Raw genomic sequence first — 26,255 nt, forward strand, 5'->3', positions numbered from 1 at the left:
AAATGGACATTGAACCCGTGAACATGACCTCACTTTTTTAATATACATTATTTCAATTTTTTGTACGATTTTAATCTATTCAATATATGTATACTGTAAATAGATTTACTTATTTTCCTTTTATTATTAGTATTTTTTCTATATTATATATTGCATTAAACTGCTGCTGCTAAGTTAACAAATTTCACGACACGTGCCGGTGATAATAAACCTGATTCAGATTCTGAAGCTAATTCCCTGAGGATTCTTCCAACCAAAGTCCTGAAATTTCATCTTTCTCTAGTTTCTATCTACCATCTTTTCTCAGGCTCTTTCCAACCTCCTCTTGCCAAAAGCAAATTGAGAACTACACCGTTCATGGGCAGTATTGGCAGACCTACAACTGCATTTTCCATCTTAAGCCCTTGAACGTGTAGGCATAATCGAATCCTTGCTTATTTTCCTCACAGCTTCATGCTTGAATATTCTCTCCCTGCCTCAGTACTGAACCAGCCCTTACTGGATAATACTTGTATTCAAATTGCTCTGTGTTTTTGCTCCTTTGCTTTGGTTATCTCCCCCGGCTCTGCTGCCCTGAGATCTCTGAGCTCTTCCTGTGCAAACCAATTGTATTTGCTCCAACTTTAGCAGTCGTCTCTTCAACTGTCTTGGTTATAAGCTTTGGAAATCCATTCCTGGCCGAGTTACTGTTCTACTTTGCCCCTTGAGAGGAGATTCAGTTTCTCAGTTCGACATCTCATTCATGATTAACCAAATCCAGCTAGAACCAGTCAATTTCCGGCACTACACTAGGTGTATCAGCCCAGATAATGTGGAAGTTTCTGGAGATCGATTGGGAAGATGTAACTTCTTGGCTCAGAGGTGAGAATGCTGCCCGTAGACCCACAGTGCCTCCTCGTTGGTCATCCACTGAACTCAAGAACGCAATACGTAGAAGCAGAGGTTGGTCATAAAGCCTTTGCTCCATCATTCAATAACATCTTGGTCTTAGTCCCATTTTCCTGCCTGATCCCATCACCTTTAACCATTCCCAAACCAAAAATGCATTGATTTCATCCTTAAGTGGATTTATTGACTTTGCCCTCTTGGGTCTCCAGGGTACAGTATTGCATAGGATCCTCCCAGAGAAGAAATTATTTCTCCTCTCTATCTCATATTCTCATATGGATGACACCTCTTTCTGAAAAGGTGCCCCAAATGCTAGGCTCACCAATGAGCTGAAATATCCTCTCAGCATCTACATATCTTCAATTGAATGACTTTCACAAGGCATCTCTTGGGTTGCTAATATGGCATTCTACATTTTCATGTAAAATGGACCACCTCTACCCTTAACCAAAATTTTTAACCTGGATGGAAAGCAATGCTTTGGTAAAGAGTTATACTGAAGCTGACTTCTATCACACAGTGGCAAGTTGAGACCCAACCCCTTACTTGGTATTCATTTTCCCCATGCCCTGCACAAGTCTGCCTTAAGATCTATCCTGATCCTGCATATGAGCCAAAGGAAACCTTAACCTATTCCATGCCTTATAAGTCCTGGTGTGTGAAACAAAGCTGGTTGACAATTTGCTAGTTTTAACTCCACGGAGAATTAGCTAGAAAGACGCGGTGCACAGAGTGACATGGAAACTGTAGAGTAAAGGAAGCTGTAGTTAGGTTTCTGTTGACTCCTTTGCAGCACGTTCTACAGTGAGAGCAACAAGAGCTACATGGACACGCTGATCCGCCGGCTGCAGATGTACTCAAAGAACCTGGAGCACCTGGTGGAAGAGAGAACAGTCCTGTACAAAGCTGAACGCGACAGGGCAGATCAACTGAACTACATGCTGCTACCCAAGTGAGCCAGATTTATCTATCTCCTTTGTTTCTGATGCCATTTCTCGGATGGCTGCCTGCCTGCCCTTCCAGTGGGTAGTCGGCCATTCTGTGTACAGGTTTCTGTGACTGCATCTCGCTTATGATTAAATTGTTTCACTGAAGGTTCTTGCTGTGTTGGTTGCTTACCCAGATAGTGGAAACGGCCACCATTTGGAGTTGCTGGTGCAAATAGTAATGATGAATTTAAGGGGAAATTAAGTAAGCATGTGAGGGAGAAGGAACATACTGGTGGGGTTAGATGAGGAAGGATCTCATCTCAAAGCAAACGTAAATTGGTATTTATTTATTGAGATACAGCGCGGAATAGGCCTTCCCGGCCCTTCGAACCATACCGTTGAGCAACCCCCAATTTAACCCTAGCCCATGGGACAATTTACCACAGCCGATTATCCAACCAACTGATACGTCTTTGGACTGTGGGAGGAAACCAGACACCAGGAGGAAACCCACCTGGCCACAGGTTGGAGGAACAACACCTTATATTCCGTCTGGGTAGCCTCCAACCTGATAGCATGAACATTGACTTCTCTAACTTCCGTTAATGCCCCACCACCCCCTCATACCCCATCTGTTATTTATTTATTTATTATTTTATATATACACATACATATATATTCTTTTTCTCTCTCTCTCCTTTTTCTCTCTCTGTCCCTCTCACTATACCCCTTGCCCATCCTCTGGGCTTGCCCCTCCCTCTTTCTTTCTCCCTAGGCCTCCCATCCCATGATCCTCTCATATCCCTTTTGCCAATCAACTGTCCAGCTCTTGGCTCCATCCCTCCCCCTCCTGTCTTCTCCTATCATTTTGGACCTCCCCCTCCCCCTCCCTCTCCCACTTTCAAATCTCTTACTAGATCTTCTTTCAGTTAGTCCTGACGAAGGGTCTCGGCCCGAAATGTTGAATGTACCTTTTCCTAGAGATGCTGCCTGGCCTGCTGCGTTCACCAGCAACTTTGATGTGTGTTGCTTGAAATTCCAGCATCTGCAGATTTCCTCGTGTTTGCACAAACTCCTTACAGGCAGTGGCGGGAATCGAACCTGTGAAGGGTTATGCTGCCCTTGCCACCCAACCTTCCAACGCTACTGTGCTGCCCTTATATAGTATAGACTGACTGGGCCTTGTGATCCTTTCCAGCACTGTGCACACAATGTGATTCTCCGTACTAATGCGATTTTGTTTTCTTTTGAGAATTATTATCGAATATTTCAGGCAGTGTTTTCCAAATTTCTACAACTTGCTGCAGTAAACCTAGTGAAATTAGTCATTGGTTCAATTGTCAGTCAGCATGGCTTTGTGAAGGGCAGATCGTGTCTAACAAGCCTGATAGAGGTCTTTGAGGAGGTGTCCAGGCATGTAGATGAAGGTAGTGCAGTGGATATGATCTGTATGGATTTTAGTAAGGCATTTGACAAGGTTCCACACGGTAGGCTTATTCAGAAAGTCAGAAGGCATGGGATCCAGGGAAGTTTGGCCAATTGGATTCAGAATTGGCTTGCCTGCAGAAGGCAGAAGGTCGTGCTGGAGGGAGTACATTCAGATTGGAGGATTGTGACTAGTGGTGTCCCACAAGGATCTGTTCTGAGACCTCTACTTTTCGTGATTTTTATTAATGACCTGGATGTTGGGGTAGAAGGGTGGGTTGGCAAGTTTGCAGATGCCACAAAGGTTGGTGGTGTTGTAGATAGTGTAGAGGATTGTCAAAGATTGCAGAGAGACATTGATAGGATGCAGAAGTGGGCTGAGAAGTGGCAGATGGAGTTCAACCCGGAGAAGTGTGAGGTGGTACATTTTGGAAGGACAAACTCTAAGGCAGAGTACAAAATAAATGGCAGGATACTTGGTAGTGTGCAGGAGCAGAGGGATCTGGGGGTACATGCCCACAGATCCCTGGAAGTTGCCTCACAGGTGGATAGGGTAGTTAAGAAAGCTTATGGGGTGTTAGCTTTCATAAGGCGAGGGACAGAGTTTAAGAGTCACGATGTAATGATGCAGCTCTATAAAACTCTGGTTAGGCCACACTTGGAGTACTGTGTCCAGTTCTGGTTGCCTCACTATAGGAAGGATGTGGAAGCATTGGAAAGGGTACAGAGGAGATTTACCAGGATGCTGCCTGGTTTAGAGAGTATGCATTATGATCAGAGATTAAGGGAGCTAGGACTTTACTCTTTGGAGAGAAGGAGGATGAGAGGAGACATGATAGAGGTGTACAAGATAATAAGAGGAATAGATAGAGTGGATAGCCAGCCTCTTCCCCAGGGCACCACTGCTCAATACAAGAGGACATGGCTTTAAGGTAAGGGGTGGGAAGTTCAAGGGGGATATTAGAGGAAGGTTTTTTACTCAGAGAGTGGTTGGTGCGTGGAATGCACTGCCTGAGTCAGTGGTAGAGGCAGATACACTAGTGAAGTTTAAGAGACTACTGGACAGGTATATGGAGGAATTTAATTTGGGGGCTTATATGGGAGGCAGGGTTTGAGGGTCGGCACAACATTGTAGGCCGAAGGGCCTGTACTGTGCTGTACTATTCTGTGTTCTATGTGTGTCAGTCCAGGTGGCTCTGGAAATCAGCTTAAGATCTTGAGGGTGTTTGACAGGGTGAATGTTCAGATATTTCCATCACTGCAATAAGGGACTGTTCCTTTACTGCTGAGGTGCGTGGAGACTTCTCAAGTTTCCAGGAAATCTCTCAAGTAATATTTAAGGTGCAGAAAGATAAATATCTAAAATACCAAGAAATTAAGGATTATTTGGAAGTGGCGTAGAGGAGTTGAGGCCAGCATAGGTCAGCAGTTCATTTTTTCAGTTTGATGACTTTTCATCAGGATAGTGTGTACTATGTAATGTGAGATGGGTAGACCAGGTAAAGTCAACAGGTTTTCTCCTTTCAGGAGCCCTGTTGAATCCAACGGGTCTCAATATCAATTCAACTATATTGTGTTAACTTTTACCTGCTTTTTTTTCCAGATTAGTTACAATACTGTCAAGTTCTTAAACTTTTCTTGTGGGACACAAATATTTTCCGATTTGGCTGCCAATTACTGGAAACCTTGTCCTTGTAGACTCGCGCTGACAACTGGGATGTGGATCGGGCGCAATTGTTTCCTGTTTGGCCTGAACAAAGGGTTTTGATAGTTTGGTTGATGCAGGATGCTGGTTAGAGTGTAGTGGGGATGAAATTTGAATTGGTAAAGTAGCAGCAGCACAGTGGCATAATGGTTAGCATTACGATACTACAGTGCCAGTGATCCACGTTCAGTTCCACCGCTGTCTGTAGGGAGTTTGTGCACTCTCCCCATGTCCATGTGGGTTTCCTCTGGTGCTCCAGTTTCCTCCCACATTCCAAAGATATGTGGGTTAGTAGGTTAATTGGCCACATGGGTGTAATTGGGTGGCGCGGACTTGCTGGGGCAGAAGGGCCTGTTACCATGATTCTCTCTGAAAATATTCCTATCTAATTTCCAAAGGTTCTGCATTTTCAGCAAGGTAGATTGCCACGACGCACCAGTTGTGGGATATTGAAAGGTAGCGCTTGAAGAGCAATATTCTTGTGGGTAGCTGAGGTAGCCCTGGCCCTTCTGTGAATCAGGAATACAGCAATCCCAATTCCCGATGTAACCCCAAAATGTTCACGGTCCAGAGATTGCAGCAACTTCCGTCACGATGCGAGGATCCTATCTTAAGATTCAGTGACACTGTTAAAAAATGCATTGATTCCTCAGGGTGTTTAAAGTTCAAAGTACATCTATAATCTAAATATGTATACTATATACAACCTTGAGGTTCGTCTCCTTACAAAACAAAGAAACCCAATAGGACCCATTAAAAAAATAGAAGATCAACGAACACCCAAAGTGCAGAAAAAAAACTAATTGTGCGAATAATAAAAGTAAGCAGAGCATCCACAACTGAAGTTCACAAAAGTGAGTCCACAGCCACAAAACCAGTCTCTGCGGCCAGTCCCCTAGTTGCAGGCCACACCCTCAGTTCAGTGCAGAGACGAGTAAGCCTTGTGGAGCAGCGAGCTGAACATTAGCCTGTTCCTCGCCTCCGCCCTGACGCCCTGACCTCTTGACCTTTTCAATCTCGCTTGGCGCTTAAATCAGCCCAACCTCAGATCACTTCTCGCTGCTGCCTTGACTCTGCTGCTCCTCGCCTCAGTTCCGCCACATCAAATCGCCTCTAAGTCTGCTGTAGCAAAAACCTACCGTTGGCTCCTTCTACTCTCTCGGACCAGGGCCCCTCTGCCTTAGTTCGTCCCATACCACCACCGCCCCCCTCCCCAACAGCTGAACTGCACTTTCGAGATTTCAGTTCACGTCGTATAAAAATGCCATGTTGTACAGGCCGTTTAAAAGCTCAATTCTAAATTCAAAGTTACAGGCTATTGATTGCAGTGAATGTATCAGAGAAAAAGTGTGATTGATACAGTCATTTATAGTTTGTTGTGTTTGCTACCAGTGAGTTGTCACTGTGCTTCACTCGCGCTGTCTTAAACCAGAAAAAAAATCAGTTATATTGTTGGGATGTCAATGATCCCATGAAAAGCCAGGATTTGTTCTGCTACATTAATGGTGCAAGTTGGTGTCTTAATTATACTTTTAAACCCAAAGGACCAAGGAGAGATCATACCTCTTTTTCTTTCCATTCCAGGCCTGTAGTGATACAACTAAAGACATCTGGCCGGGTGGAGCCTGAGCTTTTTGAAGAAGTGACCATCTACTTCAGTGACATTGTGGGGTTCACCACCATCTGTAAATTCAGCACTCCCATGGAAGTGGTCGACATGTTAAATGATATGTACAAGAACTTTGATCAAATCCTTGACAATCACGATGTTTATAAGGTGAGACAAGTTAACTGTGGTCAGACTCAGGAAGTTCCACCTCTGGTGGAGATGAGTTGTTGCCACCGAGTAATTGTCACTTTGGTCACACCAGATAATGTACTTATAGTGTTCTCGTGCAGTGTGTTCAAACTCTGACTAAACACCAAGTTAAACCGGAGCCAATGAAGACAGAGTTGTAGTAAGTTTAACCATTTACTGTTCACTCTTCCACATTAACTTCGTATGGTGAAAACTGTTGATAAAAAAAATACAAACGTATACAGCGTCTGTTTCATTCTGGAGACCACGCGCGCTCTCTTCTTTTCGCGAGTGTCTCCAGCCGCCCCGAGGAGGGTCGTGTCAGACCGCCATTGGGCTCGAGCGGACCCCGCGTTTGAAATTGAAAAGCCGACACGCACGCCGCCCCAACCGCCGCTTCCTTAACAGAAACCGCGTCAATATTTTTACTCCAAATACATTCTTGTGAACTTGCGGCGTTGCTCCTATAATGTTTCTTTGTGGGTGGAAACGGAGCTCTTCACGATCATGACGCATGCATGGCACCCGCCTTCACACCTTCTCCGAACCAAGACGCGGCGAAACCGGAGGTGACATCATCACATGCCGCGATTCACCATAGACAATGGATTTACCTTTATTATACTGTAACATAATTATCAACCTTTAACTTTAACTAGAAAATAGTTACAAACAAATCATTTAAAACATAGACCCAACAAAGTCAAACAAATGCCTTAAGGGCAACTCACTCCCCGCCTGACATTTGTAAGGTCACTATAAACATGGTATAGAACTTTAGTCTCTAGATCAGTCTTTAAGTAGAAGTAGAACGACCTCTGTAACTGGTCTCAGGTTTCCTTTTCAGGGTTCGTTGTAAAGATGTGAACCGGTTGACTGCCTGCTCTTTGTTGTTTGGTAAGCGCTGGCATGGTTCTCTGAATAGTAGTGGGACGACCCAGTTGTTTGCTTCATCTCTGAAAAACCTTTGTGTCCGTTATTTTTAAGAAGATGGCGTCTTCCACCGATGGAGCAAGTTTATTATTGTGCTTAGTTTGAGCGAAGACTGACTGTCCCAGTGTCTTCTCAGTTACTTTACTCGTGCCTTTGTTGTGCTTCCTTGATACACATAACACTTGTGGAGGGCTGAGAAATTAAATGGTGGCCTCTCTCTAGTACGTTAGTCTTGAGCGTGTTAACTGTCGGTTTGTGTACGTTGCCAGGGCACACCTCTCCTATCACCACCCAGCCCAGATCCAGACTTTGGGTGAAGGGGGCGTTGTGTGGTCCATAGACCTGCTGCCTGACTTTGTGCACCCTAAGAACGTCTCTTCCAAGTAGCAGGAGTATTTCTGCTTCCGGATCCAGTTCTGGGATGTGGTGGAAATGGGGCTGGTGTAGCACTGCGCTTGGTGTTGGAATCTCGGATCTCATTAAGATCTCATTGCACTCTAAGAGCGGAAGGATACTGATGACGACTTTGCCATCCAGCGACTCGAGCTGGAAGCCTTCTGCCTTCCTGCCATAAGTTTCTGTGATGCCAGAGCAAGATTTGAGGTAGTATGGGAATGGATTACCCTTTACGCTGAACAACTCGAAGAACTCTGGTCTCACTAGTGAGCGGTTGCTCTGGTTGTCCAGAATTACATAGACCTTGATGGCCTTGTCTTTGGCTTCCTTAGGGTATACCTTAGTGAGGCAGATCTTTGAGCATGAACGGCTCGACTGACCTGGACTGCAAACTTCTGTGCAGCTCGTGCTGACAATAGTTGTATCAGAGTAATGCTCTGCCTCCCCGCCATCCTCTTATAGGAGTTTGGCAGTTTGCGGTGACAGGCCGGGATGCAAGGCTCCATTGTGATTACTGCTGTTACATTCTAAGCACTTTACGGGGAACATACACTCTTTAGCGAGGTGGGAGGTAGAGGAACAGCACTTAAAACATATTCTTTTTGCCTTGAGAAGGGCCTTTCTTTCGTCAAAGGATTTGTTTCGAAACATTCTGCATTTTTTGAGGGGGTGGTGTTTGTTGTGCAATGGACAATTCTTGCTAGGGTCATCGTTGATTGCGGAGACTTCGGTTTTATGCACTGAGATGGATTTACTGATGACAAAATTGTTCGAAATGGGTTTGACTGGGTTGGTGTGAGTTGTAGTGCTGCCTTGATTTATGAAGCTAGGGTCGTTTCGCCTCTTCGCCTCCTTGCACAGAAACCTACTAAAATACTCAAAGGAAGGGAATCGACCACTGTTCTCTTCCTTGTACTCTGAACCAATAGACACCCATCTTTCCTGCATCCCAAATGGAAGTTTGTCCACAATTGGTCCAACTCCGCGTGAGGTATCCAGATACGACAGGCCAGTTAAATAGCCGTCGTCTTTAGCACCTTGAATCTCCATGGGTAAATCTCCGAGTTCTCGTAATTTAGTGTGGTCCTTGGCTGACACCCTAGGAAAATTGTCCAGCCCTTGAAATAGCACCCTCTCAATAATTTCAGGGGCCGCATAGCAGTCCCAAAGTCTCTCCCATGCTTTGTGTAAGGCCAGCTTGGGGTTGTTGACATGCACTGAGCGTATGCGTTTCACCTGTTCACTTGATTCCTTTCCCAGCCATTTAGTCATAAGGTCCAACTCCTGGGTTGCTGTGAGCCGGACTCCGCCGGTGGCACTGGTGAATGAGGAGTACCACGCACGGTAATTTTCAGCCTTATCGTCAAACTGGTACAGTCCTGTATTGACGAGGTCTTGTCACGCTAAATACTGTGCCAAGGGTTCTGCTGCAGGTGGCGTGCTAGCTGGGGGAATATGTTGGGGGACATATGACTGAGCGTGTACGTTCATGATGGGATCTGATGTTCTGACTTCTGCCTTTGTCTCTGATCTCGCCGGATCTGTTAAGTTTGGTGTCAGGAAGTATTCGTAGTCAGCCCTTTCATATTGAGTTTGTGGCGAGGTTGCAGTTGTGAGTTGTCTTCCCCAGGTGGACGCGATACAACGAAGCTTCCCTGTGATTTCACATGAGATGGGACGCCAACAGGCAAGTATGGAGAGGGAGAATGAATTTGCAGGTCAATTTGAGATTGGACATATTTGCTGGTGTGTTCCAATTTGGCCCTTTCTGACATAGATTTTCCTGTTTCGTCTAGAATGTGCATTTCTTCAGCGTTTTCCAACACTTGTGCTTCCACCGCGGCCACATCAACTTCTCGCTGTAGCGTCAGCACTTCTAACTCTGTATCTATCCTTGCCACCTCCAACGGGATCCCACCACTAAGGACATCTTTCCCTCCCCCCCCCTTTGCTTTCCGCAGGGATCGCTCCCTACGCGACTTCCTTGTCCATTGGTCCCCCCCATTCCTCCCCACCGATCTCCCTCCTGGCACTTATCCTTGTAAGTGGAACAAGTGTTACACATGCCCTTACACTTCCTCCCTTACCACCATTCAGGGCCCCAGACAGTCCTTCCAGGTGAGGCGACACTTCACCTGTGAGTCGGCTGGGGTGATATACTGCATCCGGTGCTTCCGATGTGGCCTTCTATATATTTGTGAGACCCGACGCAGACTGGGAGATCGTTTCGCTGAACACCTACGCTCTGTCCGCCAGAGAAAGCAGGATCTCCCAGTGGCCACACTTTTTAATTCCACATCCCATTCACATTCTGATATGTCTATCCACGGCCTCCTCTACTGTAAAGATGAAGCCACACTTAGGTTGGAAGAACAACACCTTATATTCCGTCTGGGTAGCCTCCAACCTAATGGCATGAACATTGACTTCTCTAACTTCCGCTAATGCCCCACCTCCCCCTCGTACCCCATCTGTTATTTATTTATATACACATTTTTTTTCTCTCTCTCCTTTTTCTCCCTCTGTCCCTCTGACTATACCCCTTGCCCATCCTCTGGCTTCCCCCCCCCTCCCTTTTCCTTCTCCCTGGGCCTCCTGTCCCATGATCCTCTCATATCCCCTTTGCCAATCACCTGTCCAGCTCTTGGCTCCATCCCTCCCCCTCCTGTCTTCTCCTATCATTTTGGATCTCCCCCTCCCCCTCCCACTTTCAAATCTCTTACTAACTCTTCCTTCAGTTAGTCCTGACGAAGGATCTTGGCCGGAAATGTCGACTGTACCTCTTCCTAGAGATGCTGCCTGGCCTGCTGCGTTCACCAGCAATTTTTATGTGTGTTGCCTTTTCCAACTGGTTTTCCGCTTCTCTGGCAGCTTCTTCCATTTTCAGTTTTGCTTCTTGGTTAGCGTATGACGCTCGCACCTTGGCAGCTTCTGCTTTAGCTCTTGCGAGGGCAGCCACACTTGTCGACGTCTACTGCTCTTGACACTGAGTGCAAGCGACTTGGTGCTTGATCGCAAAGCCATCGTACCACTTGTCAAAACGTCTAATGATTTCGCCTTTTCACTGTAGTGTTCTCGTGCAGTGTGTTGAAACTCTGACTAAACACCAAGTTAAACCGGAGCCAATGAAGACAGAGTCGTAGTAAGGTTAACTATTTACTGTTCACTCTTCCACATTAACATCGTATGGTGAAAACTGTTGATAAAAAAAAAATACAAACATATACAGTATCTGTTTCATTCTGGAGACCACACGGGCTCTCTACTTTTAGCGAGTGTCTCCAGCCGCCCCGAGTAGCAGGTGAGGAGGGTCGCGTCAAACCGCTGCCGGGCTCGAGCGGACCCCGCGTTTGAATTTGAAAAGCCGGCACGCGCGCTGCCCCAACCGCCGCTTCCTTAACAGAAACCGCGTCAATATTTTTACTTCAGATACATTCTTGTGAACTTACGGCATTGCTTCTATAATGTTTCTTTGTGGATAGAAACGGAGCTCTTCACCATCATGCCGCACGCATGGCACCCGCCTTCACACCTTCTCCGAACCAAGACGCAGCGAAACCGGAGGTGACGTCATCGCGTGCCGCGATACACCATAGACAATGGATTTACCTTTGTTATACTGTAACATAATTATCAACCTTTAACTTTAACTAGAAAATAGTTACAAACAAATCATTTAAAACGTAGACCCAACAAAGTCAAATAAATGCCTTAAGGGCAATGCAGTACTACTCAATTGCACTATTTCAACACCTGAACGATAACCTGTGCACAACTCTGAAAAGAATTTGTAAGAGATAGTTGTGCACCATTTTATTTATTTTTTGAGATACAGCATGAGGGCCCTTCCAACCCTTCAAGCCACACCACCTAGCAATCCCCCTACTTAATCCTAGCCTAATCACAGGACAATTTACAATGACCAATTAACCCACCAACCGGTACGTCTTTGGACTGTGGGAGGAAACTGGAGCACCAGGAGGAAACCCACGCGGTCACGGGGAGAACGTACAAATTCCTTACAGGCAGCGGTGGGAATTGAACCCAGGTCGCTGTTACTGTAAAGTGTTGAGCCAACCACTACGCTACTGGCCCCTAGATGGCAGCTGGAACATTGAACACTGTTCTCATCTCCATTTTACCCTTGGACTCTGCAAAATCTTAGTCCATATTACCAAATTGTGCAATGAAATATTTACTGGCTCATTGATCACTTCAAGGTTCTTGAGGTGCTGAAAGGCACTTTGAAAATGCCAAAATTTCTTCACTTATCAAAGTTTCTACACTTTCCTTAGGTGGAGACCATTGGAGACGCCTACATGGTGGCATCAGGTTTACCAGAGCGGAATGGAAATAGACACGCGGTCGACATCTCTCGCATGGCGCTGGACATTTTGAACTTCATGGGGTCATTTGAGCTGGCCCACCTTCCAAGCCTGCCTATATGGATTCGGATTGGTATTCACTCAGGTAACTAGGATTGAGTGAACCCTCAAAGTTTCCAAAAAAAAAAAAGTTCCTATGGCGTGGTTAAAAATCTTGGGATTCAATGCAATGAGATGTACGCCATATCATCTCCTTTCACCCCTGGATATTTAGATTTGAACACAAAAGAAATCATGGTTTTGAAGGATGCAGACAGGAAATACAAGAATGATACTACAAGTGCAGAAATTCAGTGATATAGTGGGAGCAGAGAGGGTTAACACAAGAATATATTGGCCATCCCTGTGTTGCAGGCATGTGGGCTATGAACATTCATCTTTACAGAATTTACAAATCTTTACCCAAAAAATTGAGGTAAGACCATAAGACATAGGAGCAGAATTGGGCCATTTGACCCATTGAGTCTTCTCCACCATTCAATCATGGCTGATCCTTTTTTTTTCTCCTCCTCAACCCCATTTCCCAGCCTTTGATGCCATGTTCAAACAAAAACCTATCAATCTCTGCCTTAAATACACACAATGACCTGGCCTCCACAGCTGCACGTGGCAACAAGTTTCACAAATTCACCACCCTCTGGCTAAAGAAATGTTTCCTCCTCTCTGTTTTGAATGGACACCCCTCTATCCTGAGGCTGTGCCCTCTTGTCCTAGGCTCTTCCAGCATGGGAAACATCCTTTCCACATCTACTCTGTCTAGGCTGTTCAACATTCGGAAGATTTCAATGAGATCCCTCTTCATCCTTCTGAATTCCAGCAAGTACAGACCCAGAGCCATCAGATGTTTCTCGTATGATAACCCTTTCATTCAGATACAGAATAAAATTCTCTCTCATGGAACAGATGTGGGGGAAAAAAAGAGGTGGTAAAGTGGATTCTGGCTAATTGGGCTATTGGTAAACTGGGGCAGCTGCTTATTTGAGACTGCTCTTAAAGCATAAAAAAAATCAAGAAATTTGCCAGAATTTTTTTGTTTATTTTGGACACTACGCTGCTTAATTGGGACAGGAGACTGTTGCCGAACAGGTGTAACTAGCATCAGCCGCACATACTTGAGTGGATATTAAACACTACACCGAGCTTAGAGCAAATAGTTTATAATTAGCGCCAGCTGCAAGTGTTTATGTTCAAAAAGCTGTGATTTTTGTCACTGATGGTTGGTGAGAATTAAGCAGAAAGACAATTCAGAACTGTTTTGCTCACTCTGGTTTCAAGCATTCAGGCTTGGAGGCTTCATAAACGGCTGGAAGTGAGAATGAAACAATTTCACTGCTTCACTAAGTTAGGAACTATGAAAAATTTGAAGGTATTGACAATCATCTTGAACGTAACAATGAAAATGAAGAAATGGAGAATATAGTCATCAATAGCATTCTATGAAGGCAGTTCATTATCTGAACTCGGTGTCTGTACGGATTTTGTTCATTGCATACACTGGATGAATTCCTCCATTGATAACTATTCAGAACTCATACACAGTTTACAGTACTATAGTACTATTGGTAGTGTTCTAATTTGTCCTGTATTTCATTTAAGTACATAGTTTGTTACTCAGTTTGTCTTTTTTATACCTTTTTAACTATTTCCATGAAACTTTGGTTAATTGGGACAGCCACTTAATTGGGCCAAAATGTACTAGCCCCCGATGTGTCTTGATGAACCGGAATCCATTGCAAATAAACACAAAATGTATTTATTCAGTTCACATTTCCGGATGCATGTGTGGATGATGCAGCTTCACATTACGGAAAATTATTGTATGGACTGTTTTCTAGGAACGAGGCTCCCCCCCCCCCCACCATCATGCCATAACATACAGGTCGTCTGTATAGAGGGATTTAAAATCATGAAAAGTTTTGTGATTATTTGCACTGACAGGACAATCAGCTGTGGAGGACTCAGATTTAATATAATTGACAAATGATCATGAGTAGTGAAGTGTAGCAAGTTCTTAAGTACATTCACAGCTAAGGTAGAACTTGAAATATAGGGGATTCAAGGAATTGAGACCTGGAATTGGATCAGCTAAGGTGTTATAGTGATTGAGCTCCATTGCCTATTTTTGATCCCCTGTTTCTACCTAGAATAAACGGACTGGAAGATTGGCAGAAACAGATTTAGACACAACTTCTTAAAGGATAAACCCTTGAAACATTTTACAAGGTACTGAGGAAAGAGCGAAATTGTGGGATTTATCAAATAGCTCTTCCAAATAACTGGCACAAGCTGAGTGGGCTCAGGTTGTAGTATTGTTGCCATTTCTCCCACTGATGCAGGTCCTTGTGCTGCGGGTGTGGTAGGAACCAAGATGCCCCGTTACTGCCTGTTTGGGGATGTGGTCAACACAGCCTCGCGTATGGAGTCCACAGGATTACGTAAGATATGTATTTTAAATCCTCCTTTCTCTAGCTCAAAACCTCTCTCAACTCGTCTACACACTGTCAGTTTCCCTCTTGATACCTTTCTGTCTCTCTGTATCTCTCCTGCCTCTTTGTCTCTGTCTTTCTGCAACTATCTTCTTCAGATGTCTCTCTGTTTCTTTTGATCTCTCTCTTTATGACTGTCTCTGTTTGTCCCTGTTTCTCTTTATCTTCTCCATATCTAGGTCTCAATTTCATCTGCCTATGTCTGTCTGACCCTCTGTATGTTTTAACATTCGTCTAGAGTTCTATACAGAGTAATGCTTGCTAAAAGTCATTTCATCAAATGTTTCCAGAGTGATTATTGTGGAGATTAGGTACACAGTACCTTATGCTTACCCATCAAACACTTCCAGGGCAAGTACCCTATACACTGGCCCATTGAACTCTCCGAGGACAGACACAGCCTAGCCTGATGCAGAGTAGAACTCCTACTACGTTGTTCCATCAAATCATTTCAAAGTAGTGCAACATTAATTATTTTTTCTCCAAGTGAGTTACCATGAATCAACTTTACAAAGTTCTCTCTGGCCTAGCACTGTGCTGTCAATTATTGTCATGTGAAAGGTTCAGTAGATGATATATTCTTTCCTTAGTCTGAATTTATTTTCATTGGGACAGTGTCTACCATCTAACTTCCTTAGCAACACACGCAATATTGAGGAAGAACTCAGCAGGTTAGGAAGCAACTATGGAAATGAATAAACAGTTGATGTTTGGACCGAGATCCTTTTTAAGGACATTGTGCTAACGAGTCTGGGAAAATTCCTTCCATGTTGTATTTAAAAAAATAAAGCCCTTTATTGAATGATATTAAGAAACAAGTATTCTCTTTGCAGCATTGAGAATTCATGTTAACCAGTCAACGATCAATATACTGAAGAGGACATCTTGTAAATTTGAATATGAGATGCGAGGAGAGACATATCTGAAGGTAATCATTTAGTATGTGCTCTAACTCAACTACTGAGGTTCAGTGATCTTGATTCTGGAGCAATGTTGCAGTTGGTTGAATAGTTTCTTTTTGGTTCTAAAAATGATCAGTATTCTTGTGAGATTTGTTGGAGGTGAGGCTCAGCATAGCAGTAAGAAAGGTTAAAAGTGTTGGTACAATGCCACAGTCATGTTTGACATCAGACTTAATTGAGAGTGGATCTGTTGCAAACACATTGCTTCGGAGTATGGCTTACAAGTTATCTGTCTTTTGTCATTGATGGGGGTGAATTTCTGTGTGTATTTGAATTTGAGGGGAGTTCTGGGTGGCAGGGTGGAGAAAGGTCTCTACTAAAGGAGGTATAAGGTGCTCCTTCCCTCTGCTAGCCTGCAGGTCACCCTTGGGCAAGGTGTAGCACCTGCTTAGCCCCTGATCAGGGTCACGTGAAGCCATGGATGATAGTGCTGAATGGTCGTATGAGCAGCTGGTGCATATCACAAGTCCTGGTTATGTGACCACTGACGCCAGGCAGACAATCTCTGAAGAGTATTGATAATGACTGGGATCACACCCATCTTGTGAAGACACTGCCCAGAAGAAGGCAATGGCAAACTACTTCTATCAAAAAATTTGCCAAGCACAATCATGATCATAGACCACGATTGCCCACATAGTATGACACGGCACATAATGATGATAATGCTCTTAACTCCTCTCAAATAGTTGAGCAAAAGGCTTTACTGAGGTTGAAAGAAGGCCAGTAAGAGTGGTTGGTGCTGCTTCCTGCATCTTTCTTGGAGTCCTGTGATGAATGGGGCGGCACGGTAGCGTAATGTTTAGCACAACGCTTTACAGTACCGGTGACCCAGGTTCAATTCCTGCCGCTGTCTGTAAGGAGTTTGTACATTCTCCTCATGACTGCGTGGATTTCCTCCGGGTGCTCCTGTTTCCTCCCACCCAGACTAAAGGCGTACCAGTTGGTAGATTAATTGGTCATTTTAAATTGTCCTGTGACTAGACTAGAATTAAGTCGAGGGATTGCTGGGTAGTGTGGCTCAAAGGGGTGGAAGGGCTTATTCTGCACTGTATCTCAATAAATAAACAAATAAGATTGTACCCATTGCTAGATCCCCATTGTGGTTCCAGGGGCAAGTCTTCTATCACTGGGAAAGGTTGGCTGAGGAGGACCCTTGAGGTGTCATTCCCCTGGCCTATCACCACAAGGCCTTTGTTGTCGCCTCTCTTGCAGATTATCGCAATGGCCCCCTGAATATCACTTTTCCAGACATTTAAAATGCCCACTCAGGGTCAGCAACTCAGACCGCTTTAGTTAGTTACTCAAGTCCCTCGTGTGAGACTCGAAGCCTCGGCCTGCTGAATCAGAGACAAATGGGAAACGCGGAAGACTGGATGAAAGTGGTGTTGATTGGGAATATTGATCAAAAGGACTGGGGATTCTCTTCCAGAGCAAGGTAGACCTCTATACTGTGTGGCCTACATATGGAATAATTGACTTTTTGTCTGTTTCAGGGACGGGGAACTGAGGTTACCTATTGGCTCATGGGAGAAACAGACCGCAATCTGAAGCTGCCAGCAGCCCCTTCAGCGTAAGTAGGATAGGCTGCATGGACAGTAGTGCTGACAGCATTGGTTTGTTGTGGTCTAAAGGCCAACAATGGCTTGTCAAAGTTCAAAGTGGATTTATTATCAAAGTATGCAACCTTGAGATTTGTCTCCTTGCTGGCAGCCACGAAACAAAGATAGAACCCATTAAGAAGGACTGTCAAACACCCAGAGTGCAGGAAAAAAACTAATTGTGCAAACAATAAAACTTAAGCACATAACATTCAGAACTGAAGTTCAGGAAAGTGAGTCCTCAACCACGAAGCCAGGCATCACTGCCTCAGCTACTCCACCTGAACGTGGAGCTAATTAATCATAAACAAATAAAGGGCAGTATGTGAATTTGTGATACTGCTGTGTTTCTCACTATCATTACATACCTGGAGAAAATGGTGGGGTGCTTCTTTAAGCTCCTGGCGTTCTTGTGGTGAAAGTTTGTTAATCATCAGTAACTCACTCAGGTTTAGTCAGTTCAGTTGCATTAAGCTGCATCATGGAAGTCAACCACATCACGGGACAGAATTCTTAAGGAGAACTGACCAAGTGGCATAGTAAATTGCTGTATTTTTACATCAATATAACAGTTTTCATTATAACTTCCCTAGTCCTAAACTATGCACGATGCAGTGCAAATCCAACGCTACGTTATTTATTCTAGATAAGATTTTCAAGGAATCCCTGTGGCCTAGAATCCGGCAGAGATGAGGGGTTGTCCAATGCAGTGAAGACTGACCCACGTATACTTAAGTTTAGAAGAACAGAAAGTGATCTCATTGAGACATGGAATATTCCGAGAGCGATTGGCAGGGTACGTGCTGTTCCCTTTAGTCTGAGATTCAGGAATGAGGAGACATAGTCTCAGGGTAGGGAATCGTCTGTTTAGGATTTAGAACTTTCTTTACTCAGAGGGATATAAATCTTAGCAATTCTTAACTGTAGTGACAGATGGGGGGTATGGGGCAGGGGAAATGGTGAAACAAGTTCATTTTGGACAGTATGATAATGACAAGATATCAAAGTCATGACAAATTGGACGAGGTGTTGGATATTAGTCCCTGGCTCAAGGTCTGGAGTTCATGCTTCCTGCTTCTGTGTTCCTCTTCATTTATCAGATCTTGCCATTGTAGCCTAAGCTGGCAATTATTACTAATCTCCAATTACCCTTGTGAAGATGGTGATCCACCTTCTTGAACCATTATAATCTCTTCTGGTGTTGCTACTTCACCAGATTGTCAGGTAGAGAGTCCTGTGATTTAAACACTGCATTGCTGAAGGGTCATACATCTCCACTTTAAAGAGTAGCAGGAGACTGTGTTTTGTTCTTAAGTTTCCTGGATTTGTATTGGCTGCCTCTTACTCCAGTGCCAAGTACCACTGGAGGATTGAAACACTGGAGAAGGTACAGAGGACCTTGACCAGGATGTTGCCTGGGATGGGCCATTTCATTTATGAGAAGAGTCTGGATAGGGTCCTGGAGCTGAAATATTAGTTGCTTCTCTTTCCACAGGTATTGTTTGCCCTGCTGAGTATTCTGAGCATTTTCTGTTTTTATTTTAGATTTCTGCAATTTGCACATTTTTAAAAAAAAAATCAATTACTGGATAGATTGGGTTTGTTGTTTTTGGAGCGGAGGAGACGGAAGCATGAACCCAGCGCTGTACCCTGTCTCCAGTAGAGCTTGACATCACATATCACTTATGTATATAAAATTATGGAAGGTGTAGAAAGTGAAAAAAAGACTTCTTCCCATAGCAGAGTTGTCTTGAACCAGTGAGCAAGGGTACTGGGTAAGAATAAGAGGTATATAAGGGGTCAAAGGAAGAACTTTTTACCCAGGAGGTTGTTGGAATCTGGAACGATCTGTCAGTGCATTCTAGATCTGAGGAATCTATGTCACCAAGTTCCCATTGTTTCCAAATATTCTTGTGCCACACTAAGAGAACAGCCTGGTTCCCAACAATAAGAGGTGACCATTACAATCAAGATGACAAGCCAACTTAGCTGACCCATTTTGACACCTATCATAGCTTCTATCTTAAAGAATAGTCATTTCCTGAATAGACACTTTTCCTGGTCTCACCATTTTAATTTGTTGTTCAAGAGAGGTGCTTATCTAAAAGGATGAACTGTAGCTAGAGAGCCAGACTATAAAATGAAAGAGGTTATGTATAACTCTAGATTAGTCAGCTCTGTCATGGGTACTAGCCTCCATAGTATCCAAGACATTTTCAAGAAGCAGCGCCTTAAGAAAGCAGCATCCATCATTAAGGATCCCCACCACCCAGGACATGCCCGCTTCACACTGTTACCATCAGGAAGAAGATACAGAAGCCTGAAGGCACACACTGAGAGATTCAGGAACAGCTTCTTCCCCTCTGCCCTCCAATTTCTAAATGGACACTGAACCCATGAACACCACCTCAGTATCTTTTTATGTCTGTTATCTTGCACTACTTGTTTTAACTTAACTATTTAATATATATATATATATATACTTAATATAACTCAGATTTTTTCTCTATATTTATTTATCATGTATTTCATTGTACTGCTGCTGGAAAGTTTAACAAATTTCACCACATATCCCAGTGATATTAAATCTGATTCTAGGTAGCCAGCGTTTGATACCATCTGATCTACAGTGAACAAAGCTGAGCACTAGGCTTTGAAAAGAAATATTGAGTTTAGACACAGTCATGCATATATTTACAAGAATACTACCTGGACACCAAAAATTATATTATATGGACTAAGATTTATACTGTGGTAGTTAAAAGGCTGAAGAGTATTTTTTTGTTAAACTTCAGAATGTGAGGTAAGATTGATAGACCAGACACCAAGAAACTTTTTCTGTTGTTTAGGAGGTTTAAACCAGAATATATTTTAAAATGACGAGGCAAGTCACTTTAGACACTAAATTATAAAACACATCCACATATCCAGGAGCGTTATACTAAAACAATATTAATTAAGTCAGAAGTTGACAATTTCTTGGGTTAACCAAAGTTTGTAAAGTTACAGACCACAGATCAGTTAAAATTTTGCTGGGCAGAGCACTCCAAGGCAGTGGAGAGGGAACAGCTATGTGTGGAAATGCAGTAATGATAGGAAATTTCATTGGCAGGATAAACAGGTATTTCTGAAATAGTCGGTGTAATTCCTTTATGATATATTGCCTCCTTGGTATCAGGATAAAGCAAAGCAGCGAGTGGGTACAGGACATTGCACACATTGCTCACAGTGAGAGTGGGAGGGCAGGAGCTGAGCTCCTATTGTCAGATGTTCAGGAGGTGGCAGGAAACCCACTCCAGTAGCAGAACCACCGAGTAAAATTGTGAAGAAAGAGCAGACTAATGCTTGGTGAACGACATGGGAGGGTTTTGGATTCTTGTTGGATTGGAATCACCTCTGGTGCTGGTAGACTTGTTTGGATTTCAACAGCTCTGGGATCAACATCTTTGTAGGGAGGTTTACTTGTGTGGCCGGGGAGGAATTGTAGAAAGCACGTGCAGCAGCAGAGGAGTGGAATTTCATACACAAGTGAGTGGAAGGAACACAGTAGGAAGTAAGGCAGCACTGAAGTGGAACACCAGCTGTAGGATTGGAATTTATTCAATTCCCACCACTCTCTGTGAGGAGTTTATCATTTCTTCCTGTGACTGCATGGGGTTCCTTTGGGTGCTCCAGTTTCCTCCCACATTACAAAGACGTAGGAGTTCAGATGAATAAACTGTGAGTGTACTACAGTATGTTGGTGCTGGAAGCATGGCGACACCTGTAGGCTGCAGGCAGCACATCCTCAATGCAAAGGGCACATTTTACTCTGTGTTTCGATGTACGTGTGACAAATAAAGTTAATCTTCAGTCTTTGAAAATCTTTGGTATTGATGAGAGCAAAATAAGAGAGACTGTAAGAAAGATATAGACTTAGAATGTGCATTGTAAGTGTCTGAACTGTAGACACAAGATGGTCACTTAATATTTCAGGCTGCTTGGAGATGATACAGAAAAAGTATGCCCACTGACGCAGATGACGAGAGATCGCAATCTTGGAGGGAGGGGATATCTTTGTAGGGGTAAGGACAGAGGCTATTTAGTTGGGGTTAAGAAGCAATAAAGACTCTGTCACACTATGTAGGCTATCATGGAGTGATGAGAAGTTGAAGAGCAGGCCTGCTGCAAAATGATCGATGTGCCAAAAATGTAGCGTGCTGATAATGAGGAGTTTCAGTAACCCATCATTAACTGGAATCATGTTAAGGTATAGGACAAGGAAGAGTTGTTTGTGAGGGAGAACTTTGATCAGTTTGTTTTTGACCCAGTGAAGAAGGAGCCTTTATACTAATATTAAGGCAAGTCTACTGGACCAATTTCCTTCTCCTTGGATTTATGTGATCCAGTAAGGCAACAGTTCCCAACATTTTTATGCCATGGAGCCTTACAGAGGGGTCTGTGGATCCCAGGTTGGGAATGCCTGCCTAAAGGAAACAGTCACCTTCCCAATGAATAAATACATTGCCTTTTGTGATACTGAGCCTCACAGATCGGGTAGATCCTAGTTTCAGTATTCATGCTGTACTGCTAACCAAAATCACAGTGCTACATTTCATAAGCTCTGAGTGTTTTCCTAAGGAAGTTAAATTAGACAGTTAGTCTGCTGCAAGTCATCAGGTAGGGAGGCATTTGGCCATGAGGTTCTGTATGATCAAATTGTCTGCTAACTTCGATTGGGGTACAGGTCAAAGGGCTGCCACCTCCCCTGAAAATCTGACTAGCTGGGATGAAGATAAGTCTCGAAGAAAAAGAAGATGGCCAGGTAAGTAGTAGAAGGGTGGAAGGAATAGCAGGACATGGTGACAGATTGAGCTGGATCTCGGGAGGCCTGTGTGGACTAGCAATGCGGTGTCTCCTAACCACTATGAAACACTTTAACACTGGCTGCAATGACTCACTACCGCCTTCTCAAGGACAAATGAGATGGTGAGAGAAATGCTAGCCTCATGAGTGATTTTCATGAATAAGGAAACATGTAATGTGTTGTCCTTGCTTGTTCCAGAGATGGTGTCCTCCCCCTCCTCTCTTCTATTCCCCACTCTGGTCTCTTACTTCTTCTCCCCTGCCTATTACCTCCCCTGAATCCCTTCCTCCTTCCCTTTCTCCTATAGTCCACAACTCCTCCCCTATGAGATTCCTTCTTCTCCAGCTCTTGACCTTCCCCACCCACCTGGCTTCACTTATCACCTTCTTGCTAGCCACCTCCCCCTATCTTTTTATTCTGGCGTCTTTCTTCCTTTCGAGTCCTGAAAAAAGGGTCGACTGATATTTAATTTCCTTAGATGCTGCCTGACCTGCTGAGTTCCTCCAGTAATTTCTGTGTGTTGCTCTGAATTTCCAGCATCCACGGACTTCCTTGTGTTTATGATTTACTGAGTCTGTTGCAATGTAGGTAGCCTTGCGGCAATCAGACGATTGGGGAATCACTTATTTGCTTTGCATTCCACAGGGAAAACTTGCAGCGACTTCAGGCTGACTTTGCTGAGATGATTATCAAGTCTCTGGAGAAGCGGAGAGCGTCCGAGTGCAAGACAGTAACTAAAGAGGAACTTGAATACCTGCAGCTTGGCTCTGCAGAGTTACTCAGCACCTACTTGTAGCTGTGAGGAACAGGATAACTGTTTCCTGGAACTGCTTGCATGCACCATTCTTCAAACGTTTACTCTTGATTTTAAAAGTATATGATATGTGAAACTATTGCTGCTGAGTATGTGTGCCTTTCCGAGAAAATGCTGGGGCACAGAACATCTTTTCTAGTTTCAGTGTCAGGTTCCTTTGGGTGTGGTGTAGCAGGGGTGGCCTACAGAGTGACCTCGCTTTGTGCTCAGCTTTATTAAGGGGCTGTAGGTGAGGTGTTGCTCACTGCAGGCATGGTGTGAATTTCTCAAGTGTCAGCTGAAATTCTTTCAACACTGAGCCAATGTCTGAAGCAAAAGTCCCAGACTGACCTTGTACACAATGCTGAGAAAGACTTTCAGAAGTTAAAGCCCAGATCTGATTATTCAGACAGAAGGACCCCATGCTGTGAAGGGGCTCTCCCATTATCCTGGCCAATAATCTCACCCTAGCCTATGTCAGCAACTGAATAACCAACATATTAATGGAATGTTTGTCAGCGTAATAGGTCATCTCAGTTTGCCCATAAAATAGTGACTGCACGTCGAAGTTATTTTGTTGTCCACAAAACATATTTGAACATCCTGAATGTGGAAAAGCCTTCACATAAATACAACCATTTTAGTTTTTTGCAATTCTTCTTTGCAGCACAGGCAGCGTAGTGGTTAGCACATCGCTTTACAGTATGGATGACCCAGATTCAATTCTTGCCACCGCCTGTAGGGAGTTTGTACCTTCTCCCTATGACTGGGTTTCCTCCGGGTGCTCTGGTTTCCTCTCATAATCCAAAGATGTACTGGTCGGTAGGTTAATTGGTCATTGTAAATTGTCCCGTGATCAGGCAAGTGGTAACTAGGCAGGTTGCTATTGGTGCTGGTATAAATAACTAAAAATAAATAGGAACAGCTTTAGTTAGAAGCAATATGTTGTACTTATTAACTTCAGATTCTTGATTGATCAGGGCATGGAAGGATTCGGGGAGCAGGCAGGGGATTGGGGCCGAGAAGAAAAATGGATCAGCCGTGGTGAAATGGCCCGAGCAGACTCGATGGGCCAGGTGGCCTAATTCTGCTCCTATGTCTTATGGTCTTATACTGCACCATCAACTACTTCCACAGCAGATGCAACATTTAAAGCTTTCTCTACACTGTCTCATCCATGGTCTTCAGGTCAGGTACTTCGAGGCAACACAGGACTTGATGCTGTTACATCAACCTTCTATTCAGCTACAGCAGAGGCATTCTCTACTTTACCCCTTACACCACCTCTGAGTGTAATAGAGACTCAAGGAACTTAAGGCTCGTTCTACATTGTCTCATAAATTGCCTTCAATTCAGGTATATCAAAATAGTTGTCCGAAAGTAAATCTCTTTAAACCCTCCTGGGTACGTGCCCCATTCTCAGAAGAAGTCTCCTGAAGTATCTCTCAGTGCAATATTCTGTTTCCACCACTGCATCTTTTGTCCAGAATATGCACCACCAGTCCAACTGCTCCATTACTCCAAATTATTTGTGCTTTGGACTTGGTTGGTTTGCTGTGTTGGATCTGTGCTTCATTTGAATTAGGAACACAGAGAAACTGCTTCTCCCCTTGAGTTGTGACATTTAACAAGATCACAGCTGATCCAATTGAAACCTTACCTCTACATTATCATCTACCTGTGGTAGCTTTTCTCCCAGTGTCACCTGTTTGATGTAGTCCTGTGACTCTCATTTCACGAAGACAGTTCAATGAAGATGTACGGAGAGAAGGGGGAGATGGCTGATGGAGGGAAATTTGCCCCTGGAGTAAATCTACCTCTCCCCCCCCCCTCCATTCTGACTCACTGACTGGCCTAGCAAAGCTGTGTGTTTTTTTTGTGAGCAAATTCATATGGAAAGGCACTTAATTTCATTTCTTGATATTAAATAATATAAATATTTATATTACTGATGCAGTGGTAGTTAAGAATTGGAGTGTAGAATAGGCAGACGGTGATTTCAGCTGACAAGAGAAACAGCAGAGGTGATTTTTCCTTTATAACACCATACTTTTTTAATATTCATTTCTTAGACATATGGGCACCACAAACAAGATCAGCACGTACTGCCCATTTTTATTTATTCTTGAAGAAATGGTGGTAACTCACCTTGAACAGATGAAATCCTACAGGGAGGTTGGGTAGGAAGTTCCAGGATTTAGACTCCTCAACAATGAAGGAATGGTGATAAATTTCCAAATCAGGATGGTGTGTGACTTGGAGGATAACAAAATGGTGATGGTGTTCCTCTACACCTGCTGGGCTTGTCTATCTTGGTGGTGGAAGTCACAGCTTTGAGCAGTGCCACTGGAAAGACCCAATTGAGTAACTGCATTGCAAATTTTAGTCAGCTCACACTGCAGCCACTGTGAAATGATGGTGGAAAGAATGAATGTTTAGGGGGGTGAGTGGGGTGCCAATCAAGTAGACTGCTTTGTCCATGGATAGTGTTTAGGTACTTGAGAGCTGGTGGTGGTGCATTCATCCAGACAAGTGGAAACTATTCCATCACATCCCTGACGTGCCTTGTAGATGGTGGAAAGGCCTTGGGTTGTCAGAATGTGAGCCATTCTCCTTTGAGATCCTGAGATCATTAACTTCTCTGTAGCCCTCCTACCTGAATGTTTCAACTGACAATTCAAACAAGGTGAAGCTGTGCCAATTTTTGGGGAATTTACTTGTGACTGATAAAGAACCAGCTTAACTGAAAGAGGCAGTTCTACACATGAATAAGATTGGGAAGAAGATGTAGAGGAGCGGGTTGAAAAGAGATTGCCAAGAGTTTGAAAAGGCTGGTTCACCCTTGAACATCCACAGACTCAAAACCCATGGAAGTGTTGTGATGAACCCAAAGTATTATGGGAAAGGTAGTTGTAATCATTGTCAATGAATGTCATCAGTGTATGCTTAATTCTTATGAAAGTCAATAAATGCAATTATTTTAAAGGAGTTACTTGTAAACGGTGCCAAGGACTTAAATTATTGTTTCTTTAACAGAGTAAAATACAATATCCAAGATGTTTCGCAGGCAGGATATATAATAAAAAACACAAGGAGATATGGAGTAGG

General features: G+C 43.8%; 1 protein-coding gene across 4 annotated transcripts in view; it reads left to right on the forward strand.

The window, feature by feature from the left end:
• LOC134354014 (guanylyl cyclase C-like) overlaps window positions 1-26,130 on the forward strand; it is a 95,659-nt gene extending 69,529 nt beyond the window's left edge. For all 4 annotated transcript variants that reach the window (XM_063062663.1, XM_063062665.1, XM_063062662.1 and 1 more), the window contains 7 exons: window positions 1,682-1,840; window positions 6,532-6,724; window positions 12,370-12,544; window positions 14,796-14,894; window positions 15,779-15,873; window positions 17,404-17,480; window positions 23,000-26,130. In XM_063062663.1, coding sequence (XP_062918733.1) covers window positions 1,682-1,840; window positions 6,532-6,724; window positions 12,370-12,544; window positions 14,796-14,894; window positions 15,779-15,873; window positions 17,404-17,480; window positions 23,000-23,150 — 949 coding nt within the window. In that variant the 3' untranslated portion in view covers window positions 23,151-26,130. The remainder of the gene's footprint in view (window positions 1-1,681; window positions 1,841-6,531; window positions 6,725-12,369; window positions 12,545-14,795; window positions 14,895-15,778; window positions 15,874-17,403; window positions 17,481-22,999) is intronic.
• Window positions 26,131-26,255: the final 125 nt, after the last annotated feature.

The sequence above is a fragment of the Mobula hypostoma genome, chromosome 11, assembly GCF_963921235.1.
Source record: "Mobula hypostoma chromosome 11, sMobHyp1.1, whole genome shotgun sequence".
In the NCBI taxonomy this organism is placed as follows: domain Eukaryota; kingdom Metazoa; phylum Chordata; class Chondrichthyes; order Myliobatiformes; family Myliobatidae; genus Mobula; species Mobula hypostoma.